Source organism: Nestor notabilis, unplaced genomic scaffold, assembly GCF_000696875.1.
Source record: "Nestor notabilis isolate BGI_N333 unplaced genomic scaffold, ASM69687v1 scaffold8298, whole genome shotgun sequence".
Taxonomy (NCBI): domain Eukaryota; kingdom Metazoa; phylum Chordata; class Aves; order Psittaciformes; family Psittacidae; genus Nestor; species Nestor notabilis.
In genome coordinates, this window is record NW_009941457.1 from 1 (window position 1) to 9601 (window position 9601).

At 55.9% G+C, this 9601-nt stretch overlaps 1 protein-coding gene across 1 annotated transcript in view; it reads left to right on the forward strand.

Annotated features, from left to right (window-relative positions):
- Positions 1-1273: 1273 nt before the first annotated feature.
- Positions 1274-9601, forward strand: part of LOC104410660 (protocadherin-16-like) — a gene marked incomplete at both ends in the record, with an annotated part of 19448 nt that continues 11120 nt past the window's right edge. Inside the window, 8 exon segments of the mRNA XM_010020896.1 lie at positions 1274-1462; positions 1576-1807; positions 2847-3083; positions 3533-4552; positions 4760-4947; positions 7528-7624; positions 7805-7962; positions 9104-9589. Of these exon segments, the coding sequence (XP_010019198.1) occupies positions 1274-1462; positions 1576-1807; positions 2847-3083; positions 3533-4552; positions 4760-4947; positions 7528-7624; positions 7805-7962; positions 9104-9589 (2607 nt within the window).

The window sequence follows — 9601 nt, forward strand, 5'->3', positions numbered from 1 at the left end:
CAGCCCCCAGCTTTGTTCTCGCGCAGAGCTCCAGCCCCGGGGCGAGCTGTGGGCAGCGGTGCTGGGTCAGGGGCTGTGTTCTGCAGTCCCGGACTCTGCGAGGACCCCAGGGAGGAGCTGGGGCCTTGAGGCAGGGAGCAGTTTTAATCCTCCAGTTGCAACTCCGTGCCTCAGGTTCTGTGGGCCATGGGTGTCACAGGCCAATGCCACCCTTGGTCACCGTCCTCAGAGCCCAGGGCTGCTGGACACAGAGCTCTGGGAGCAAGACAGGGCCATGATGAAAGGGGAATAGTTTTCTTCCTGTTTTGTCTTCTTTGTTTTGGGCATCTTATTGCTCTCTGCAATTACCTGAAAGAAGGTTGTAGTGGGGTGGGGGCTGGTATCTGCTCCCAAGGAGCAAGGGATGGGACAAGAGGAAACGGCCTCAGGCTGCCCCAGGGCAGGTTTAGCTGGAGCTGAGGAACAATTCCTTGCCCAGAGGGTGCTCAGGCATTGGAACAGGCTGCCCAGGGCAGGGCTGGAGTCACCGTCCCTGCAAGTGTTCACAGCCCGTGGAGCCGAGGCCTCAGTGCCAGGGGTTAGTGGTGGCCTTGGCAGGGCTGGGGAGCGCCCAGGATGTGTCTGTTCCTAGATCTTTCCCAACCCGGCTGCTTTTGTGATTCTATGATTTTATTCTATGATTTGCAGAAAAGATGGAGCAGAGGGCTAGGGCTGTCCCTGCCTGGCTGATCAAGCTGGGTGCAGTGGGGATTCTTAGCTGCTTGATCCTTGGCATCTGTGTGAGACTTGGCCTTTCTGCACCCCCTCCATATGGCCTTTTCCTTTGCTAAGGCAAGTCTGTTGACCTGGGTCACGGACGTGTCCCCAGGGGTGCAAGAAGGAAGGTATCACCTGAGACAAGGCACTCTGATAGTGCAGGGACCCATGGCAGCACTGTGGATAGAAGCATGGTGCAGCTCCCCCACCTCAGTGTCCCCTTAGAGGAGCAGGACAGCACAGGCTGCTCCTTGGTGCCCCATGGCCAATGAGCCCTGGGAGGACCTGTCCTCTTCCAGGAGGGCTGCAGAGGATGTGGTGGCTTGTGTGGGAGAAGAATCACAGGGCTGAGGAAGTAACTGTCAGTCTGCTTTACTATGACCAGCTTTGGGGATGTGCAGTGGTTGCACACCATGGAGCAGAGGGCAGCAGTGGTTGTGGAGGTGGTGATGGGCTGGGTCTGGCTGGTAGTCTCTGTGATGCCAGCTCTGCTCATGTAGTGTCTTTCCTCCTCCAGGTGACAGCCACAGATGCAGACAGTGGCATATTTGGCTCCTTGTCCTACTCCATTGGTTCTGGCATTGGCAGCGTTGTCCCCACACAGTTCAGCATCGACAAGCACACGGGGCAGCTGTGCACTGTGCAGCCGCTGGATCGTGATGAGGGCACGTCTGCCTACGATTTCACCATCACTGCAGTTGATGGGGTGAGTGCTGGAGAGGCCGTGGGGATGCGATGCTGCTGACTCAGCACTGTGCAGGGTATGCTGTTGTCCTTGCCCCTGCTCTTTGCACCAGCTCTGATCTGGTCCTTCCACAGGGTGGCCTGAACTCCATGGTTTATGTGAAGGTTTTCCTGGAGGACATAAATGACAACCGGCCAGTGTTTTACCCGCTGGAGTATGCTGCGAGCATCAGCACACAGAGCATGCCAGGCACAGCAGTGCTGCGTGTTACTGCCCACGACAAGGACGAGGGGCTGAATGGGAGAGTGACCTACCGCATTGTCCTGGGAAACTCACCCCCTCTCTTCTCCCTCAACAAGGACACGGGTGAGGGCAAGCTCTGTGGCAGGCAGAACAGGCAGCAATCCGAGCAGGGTGTGAAAGCCAGCCCCAGGGTCACTGCTTGGCCATCTCGGCAGTGCAGGCTGCCCCCAGGATGTGTCTGTTCCTTTCCCTGCCACACAGATGCTGCCTCTGCTTCTTGGGCCTCTGGCAGGCCCTTCCCAGGCTCAGCCTCTAACCTCTTGTTTCTGCTCCATTCCTCATTTGTCACGTCTTCCTTCTTCTCCATCATTCCCGGTCCCTGACTCAGTGCACTTTTTTTCCTGCATGCTGCTCACTTTGCCCCATCAGGCTGTATCCTGCTTAGTTCCTTCTCCCTGCCCAGTTCCCTCCTCTCCTCTGTTCCATTTACTCTTCTTCCCTATAATTCTGTCCCACTTGGTCCCACCTTTCTCACTGGCTGCATCTGCTCTGCCTTGCTTTGGCCACGAAAGCCAGAGCAGTTTCTGCTGGAGAGGTGAGTGCATGGGCATGTGGTGCCAGGGGCTCTCAGCAGGATGGGAAGGTGTCCTGTGCTCAGCACAGGAACTGGGGTCTCTCCACGCTGGTCCCCACGTTCCCAGAATGTGACTGGGATGAGACTGACCTAACTGCCATCCTAATGCAGGGCCACCTCTCTTGTAGGGCCTGTCGAGGATGTTTCTCCAGTTCTGTATCTCCTCCAAGACCTCCCCACAGCCCAGATGCCACGGGCTGTGTCATGACCCTCACCTTGTGCTCCACACTGGAATCCCTATTCCCTCCTTTCCCTCTCCAAGACCTTCCCTCTGGCTCAATTCTGCCAGCCCTCAACACTGCTTATCTCAGGGCTAGGCTTCAGGTTGAGAAACGAGGATCTGGGGAGACTTTTCAAGGAGGGTTCCTCTTCTTTACTCCACTTCTTCTGCACTGAGCTCCCCACTGTGACACACATTGTTTGCAGCCCCTTAGGTCTGTCTTTTCAAGCTCATGGTTTGGCCTGTTCCCTTGGTGCCAGGTGGCAGGGGTGCAGGCACAGTGTCCTCTGAACTGCTTTCTTCCCTAGGTGTGATCTCCCTCTCATGGTCCCTGAGTGGTAAAGCCAACACCCTGGTGCAGCTGGTGATCTCTGCACAAGATGGTGGGGGCCTGCAGGCACAGCCGAACGCCCGGGTGAACATCAGCATCGTGGAGGGGACGGTCTCACCCCCTGTCTTTGAGCAAGCTCAGTACTTCTTCACGGTGCCCGAGGACATGCTGCAGGGTGCCAGTGTGGGGGCTGTCCGAGCCCAGAACCCTCCAGGTATGGGCTTGTCCCTTTCATGCGCAGTTACCTTCTCTGTCCCTGCATCATCTTGCTGGTCCAGCACCGTACTTCCTCACAGAGCAACCCTGTTGTGGGAGCTCCGTGCACACACAGAGGCACGCACACCCGTATGAGCACCCAGGCGATTATCACTCAGCTTAGTGCATTCTCTCCCACATGTGCTTACACACACGTGTGCACATGTATCTGTGCATACATGCACATGATGCTGTTGTGCACCTCCCAACCAGAGTCTGCTGCAGACAGCACTGCCCAACCCTGCTGCTGTCTGTAGGGGGTGAGGAGGCAAGAGGGATACTCATATCACTATTGCTGATTGGTAGGGTCACCCAGTTCTAGCCCCCTGCCACAGACAGGGACACCTTCCACTAGACCAGGTTGCTCCAAGCCCTGTCCAACCTGGCCTTGGTCATGCTTGTCCACAGGCCATGTTGATGACATCTTTTATTCCATCTCCTCGGGGGATCCTCATGGATACTTTTCCATTGACTCTGCCTCTGGGCAGCTCCGCACCAGCCTGCCTCTTGACCATGAGTCCCAGGCAGTCCTCATTCTGGATGTCCAGGCCCGAAGTGGTTCACCTCCTGCCTATAGCAACACACGCGTGAAAATCTCTGTGTCAGATGTGAATGACAATGTGCCAGTGTTTCCAGCCCCCTCCGACTCCATTCTGCTGCCAGAGGCCACGGAACCTGGGACTACAGTGTACACTCTGCATGCTGAGGACCGTGACAGCGGTGCCAACGGTCAGGTGAATTTTGAGCTGGTGTCAGGAGGTGACGGCACCTTCAGCGTGGAGCGCTTGTCAGGAGTGGTGCGACTCATGGGAGCCCTGCAGTACGAAGCCAGCGCAGCATACAGGCTGGCCATCGTGGCCCAGGACAGTGGCGTGCCCCGGCTCAGCTCCACGTTCACGCTGCTGGTGCATGTGCAAGCTGAGCATGATAATGGGCCCATCTTTGACACGCTCACCTACCGTGTGGAGGTGCAAGAAGGTGTCCCTGTGTCCACGCGGTTCCTGCAGGTCCGGGCCCTGGCACACGATGCAGAATCCATGACCCTCACATACCACCTGCGTGCAGATGGGGATGCTGCCAGCTTTGGCATCATGCCTGAGAGTGGTTGGCTTTATGTCAAAAGTGCTCTGGACCGTGAGACACGGGACCTGTACGTGCTTACGGTGCTAGCCTCGACAGGAGGCAGTGGTGCCGGGGGGGAAGCCCGGAAAACGGGCACCAGCACTGTACGGGTCAGCATCACTGATGAGAATGACAACAGCCCCCGGCTGAGTGAGGAGCGTTACTTCTTCACCATTCCTGAGAACCAGGCTCCTGGCAGCAGTGTGGGGAGGGTGATGGCGAGTGACCGGGATGCTGGGCAGAACAGCCGGCTCACCTACCGCCTTCTCCAGCATGATCCCAACTTTGTGATCCACACGCAGACAGGTGAGGAAATTCATGGCTTCCTAGGCTGGGGCTGGCAGGGGAGGAAGCCCAGGGCAGGTCCAAAGTGGTGTAGACCAGGCCAGTGCCCTGATAGAATGTTCATCTTCCTACCCCTGTGGTGCTGGGCTCCCCAGCAGTGTTCCTGAGTACAGGCTTTTCTCTAAAGCAGTTTTGGGGCTGAGCTGTGTCCCTCCTTCTCCCTCACAGGGGAGCTCAGCACTAAGCATAGCCTGGACCGGGAGCAGCAGTCCAGCTACCAGCTCCTGGTGATTGTGCAAGATGGGGGAGCACCACCCCGCAGTGCCACAGGAACCATCTATGTCACTGTGCTGGATGAGAACGACAACGCTCCCGCTTTCCTTCACGTGGGCAGTGGTCAGGAGCTGCCTGTGCAGGTAGGGGCAGGGGGGTGACAGCCTCTGGGTTTGGGGGCAGGCAGTTCTGCAGAGGGGAAGGAGGGGGGAGTGGGCACCCAGGAGAGTTTCAGGGTGGAAGATAAACAGGCACGAGTAGCATCCATGCAACAGGCAGGGCACTCTGGTGAATCTGTTTGAGATGTGTTAAGATGTGCTTGGGAAATAGAGACATCCCTGTGCACAGAGCAGGAGAAGACTGCAGAGGGCTCTGAGACCAACAGGACTGACCAGTGGGCAGAAGCTCTTGGCTCACACATGCCTGTAAGGAGGGAAGGCAAAAGGGAGCCCTAAACCTGACCCAGCAGAGCCGGGGTAAAACACTTGCAAGCAGAGAGGTGCTGTTAACTTTGGGTCTCAGGATGTCTGGTTTAGGCCCTCGTCTTCCTGGGAGGTCAGGAAAGCACTGGGCAGCAGGACTGTGCCCACACAGGGTTTTCTGAGATCCTGAGAGGTGAACAGTGAATGGCACAGAGGACGTACTAAGGAAATTGCTTTTTGCACAGGACCTGGGCAGCTTCCTTGGGATGACCAGGCAGCACATTTAAACTAAACAAAGGCAGTACTTTTCATGCAGAACATCATTAGATTGTGAAATCATTGCCAAAAGTTGCATGGGTTCAAAACTAGATGAAATTCATGGAAAGAAACAAATCCATCAAAGACTGTTGAAAAAAAATATGATCTGTGGCTCAGGAAGTGACTTAACCACAGGCTGCTGGAAGCTGGGAAGGTTTCACAGGATTGTTCCGTACATACCCTATTTCTTGCATCTTCTCCATTTACCCACTGCCAGCCACTGTCAGAGCTATACCAGGGGCTGAGATGGCTCTGTGATCTCTGGACCAAGCTGATATTTGCAACAGCCTCTTGGAGGGTGGGCATTAACCTGGACAATCCTGCCTGGAAGCAATTTCACTAAGGCTGAGGCAAGAAGCAAGACCGCTCCTATTGCTGTCTATTCCTCTGTTTGTGTATCTGAAACGGATTTTGTGCGTGGAGCCTGGGTGGATACTGCTCACTGAGCTCCTCTGCTGAGTCACTGCTTTCCTTGGATGGAGTTGGATTCCTCATGGAAGAGGAGTGTGACCATGCGCACGAAGCAGGAGCCCCTAGTATCCCAGTGGAGGGCTATTAGGGACAGCACTGGGAGCAGGCCCTGTCCCAGCCTGATACAGAGGAGAGGGGAAAGGGGCCTCTTAAGCATGGCCCCACTTAGAGGTGTCCACACAGAAACCCCTTTTCATAGCCAGCCCAGCTATATTTAGAAGGATTTCTGCCTCCATCACTGCTGTGAAATGCTGTTCCAGATTCCTTGATCTGGTAGTCAGAAACCAGCTCTTAATTTCCAGCCTAAACTAATTTCTGACCATTTTGTATTCATTTGTTCTTGTGCCAATATTGTGTTTTTGCTTAAATAGCTCTTCTCCCTCCTCGGAAATTCCCTCCCCAGTGTTTCCAGAGTGCAGTCACATCACTTGGCCTGGCTAAACAAGTCCAGCTTCTCCGGTCTCCCCGTGTTCAGCTTGTGCAATAGCATTGACATTTGCTCCTCTCAGGAGCTTTTGCAGCCTCTTCCCTGGGATTCTGCTCAGGTTCCACTTGTCTCTTTCACCAGTGTGTTAAGGTGGGAGTACACAGTCATCACCAAGCCCAACTGGGTCTGTGAGGATGATCTGTGCTGTGGGATGTGCTCAGAGGATGGGTATTTCATGTCTTCTGGTATGGAAGGAACTGCAGGGTCTGTGCCAGGTGGGGAACCTGCTCTACCAGTGAGGTGCGGGTAGGTGCCAGGAGTCTGTGCTGGAGAAGAGACAGCTCTGCCAGCAGGCATGAAGTGTGCGCTGAGGACAATCCAAAGCTGACAGGTGGGGAGGGGCAGTGATGGGAATGTGTCCATGAAACCATGGCTATCCAGGAAGGGTGTTTGCATGCAATGCTGTCATGTGTGGTGTCTGTCAGGAAGCTTGGTAGCTCACCTCAGAACGTGGGCTTAGCTGAGCACATGTGTGATTGATGTCTTGGTGGTACTGCGATGCACTGGCATAAAGGTGGTGGTCTCGAGTGCTGCAGCCAGCAGCCAGGAGCACTAACTAGAACAAGGGAGAAAAGGAGAAGCTCCAGGAGTACAGGTGTCCCAGCCCAGGAAGAGCTGCACTTCCAGAGATCACAAACCTCCCTGGGCTGGCTGGTGGGAGCTGAGGAAATCAGGACTGTCGTGGAGCCCTGGATTTACATGCCTGTAAAGGCTTTGGATCTAACATGGGCGAAAGTGTCCTCCTTCACCCTGCAGCTCCCTGCTGCAGCATGCCCCAACGCTGCTAAGCTGTTTTTTAAACAGGGCAGAGTGGGAGGAGGGATGGCAAGACAGAAACTCCCTTTGCCAGCTCTGCCGTGGACTTCTCCATGTTGTTCAGCCTCAGGCACAGCCGCAGGGATCTGTGCCACGGGTGAGGTGCAGGTCTGATGTAGGAAGGTGCAGATCTGTGCTGTGCTCAGGGTTTGGGGAGTACTGTGAAAGGTTCCTTGTGCCACTCAGCTGATCCCTGGGCTGTGCTGCAGGTACTGGAAGAGAAGCCATCGGGACTTCTAGTCGCCTCCCTGCAGGCCAAGGATCCTGATGAAGGCGAGAATGGGACCATCATCTACTCCCTGATAGGTATGAGCTGCAGAACTGACTGATGCTGCTCTCTGCCTTGCAGCCATCACCTCTATGGGCAGTGGATGGGTACACCCCTGTAGGAATGGGTGGGCACACCACACTCCCTCCTCCAGCCCAGCCTGCCCCCTTCCCCCTCCTGCATGCCTCTCCCCGCAGCATTTCTCCTTCTTTCTGCAGGAGCCTGGGCAGAACGTTTCACTCTGCATGTGGCTACCGGGGAGCTGCGCACTGCCACCGTCCTGCGCCGCTCAGACCGTACCGAGTACCTCTTCACTGTGACAGCCAGTGACCGCGGCGTGGTGCCCCGCAGCACGTCAGCCAGCATTCGTGTTCAGGTAGCCAGCACCCAGCTCCTCTTGTCCCTGCACCACCTACCCCTTGCTCACCCTTTGGAGGACACCATCCAGCTACCCCCAGCCTTCCTCCCTTGTCCAAAGCCCCTCTCCAGGTTTCCTGGAGCCCCTTTAGGCACTGGAGCTGCTCTAAGGTCTCCCCTTAAGGGGCCTTATCTTCTCCAGGCTGACCCAGCCCAGCTCTCTCAGCCTGGCTCCAGAGCAGAGCTGCTCCAGCCCTCACAGCAGCTTCATGGCCTCCTCTGGTCTCACTCAAGCAGGTCCACATGAGTGCACTGAGTTTTTCAATACATTTTCTCTTCGGATAACACTACGGCTTTTCATGTCTCTCCCATCCACAAGTGCACCTCATCTGCAGATTAACTTCGGTATCTTTAATAAAAGTAGTGATAATATTTATTTATCTTCAGATCATGCTGGGTTATGTTTCTTCTTTGTACGTCTCAGCTGGTAGAGTGTTACCTCTCTTCTTGCCCACTCTTGCTTATGTTTTGCAGAATTGTTTCTGCTGTTTGTTGCCTTTGCAGTATCTAACACAATCACACTCACAGAATAGGTGAGGTGGGAAGGCTTCTCTGGAGATCATCTTATCCACACCCCTGCTCAAGCAGGGCCACCCAGAGTCAGTTGCTCAGGCCCATGTCCAGGCGGCTTTTGACTGTCTCCAGGGATGGAGGCTCCACCACCTCCCTGGGCAACCTATGCCAGAGCTCGGTCACCCTCACAGTGAAAAGTTTCCTGACACTCAGAGGGAACCGCCTGTGCTTCAGCTTGTGCCTGTTGCCTCTGATCCTGGCACTAGGCACCACTGGGAAGATCCTGGCTCCATCCTCTTTGCACTTTCCCTTCAGGTATTGACACACTTTGATGGGATCCCCCTGAGGCTCCTCTGCCCCGTCAGCAGTTCTGTCCTCACCCACCCGAGCTCCCCAGGCGATACTCAGTTTCCACCCTGTCAAACCCGTGCTTATGCTCAGTATGTTTTTCAGGCTGTTACACATCTGTTAGGCCACAGCACCTTGCCCCCCCGACTCTTGTCTGTGCAGGGTCCTCGTCCCCCTCTCCACTGCCCCCCTAATAGGACCCCAGCAAGCAGCACCCTCACTGCTGCCTCTTCTCACAGGTGTTGCCATCCTCCCGGGTGCTGCCGCGACCTGATGCCACTGTGCTGACCCTGCATCCTCTTGAGGGGGTCAAGCCGGGTTCTGTGATCGGCTCAGTGGCACCCCCAGATGCTCCTGCACGAGGACAGCTGACCTACACACTGGTAGGAGGTGGTGGGGATGGCACCTTTGTGGTTGACAGTGTGACAGGGGAGATTTACGCTGCCCGGGAGCTGGACTATGAAGCTGGGGCACGGCACATGCTTCAGGTGAGTGCCGAGGACATGCAGCATGGATACCCCTCCAGCCGGCTGGTGCTGGTCCAGATCCACGTGCAGGACTGCAATGACCAGGCACCCACCTTCCCCGAAGACCCCATCACCATCGTGGTGCCTGAGAACGCCCAGGCTGGCTCGTCCATCTTCACCTTCCAGGCACTGGATGGGGACGGAGTGGGTCCCAACAGACAAGTGCGGTACGCGCCGCTGCATCAGGAGACACCCCGGGCCCCCCTCCCG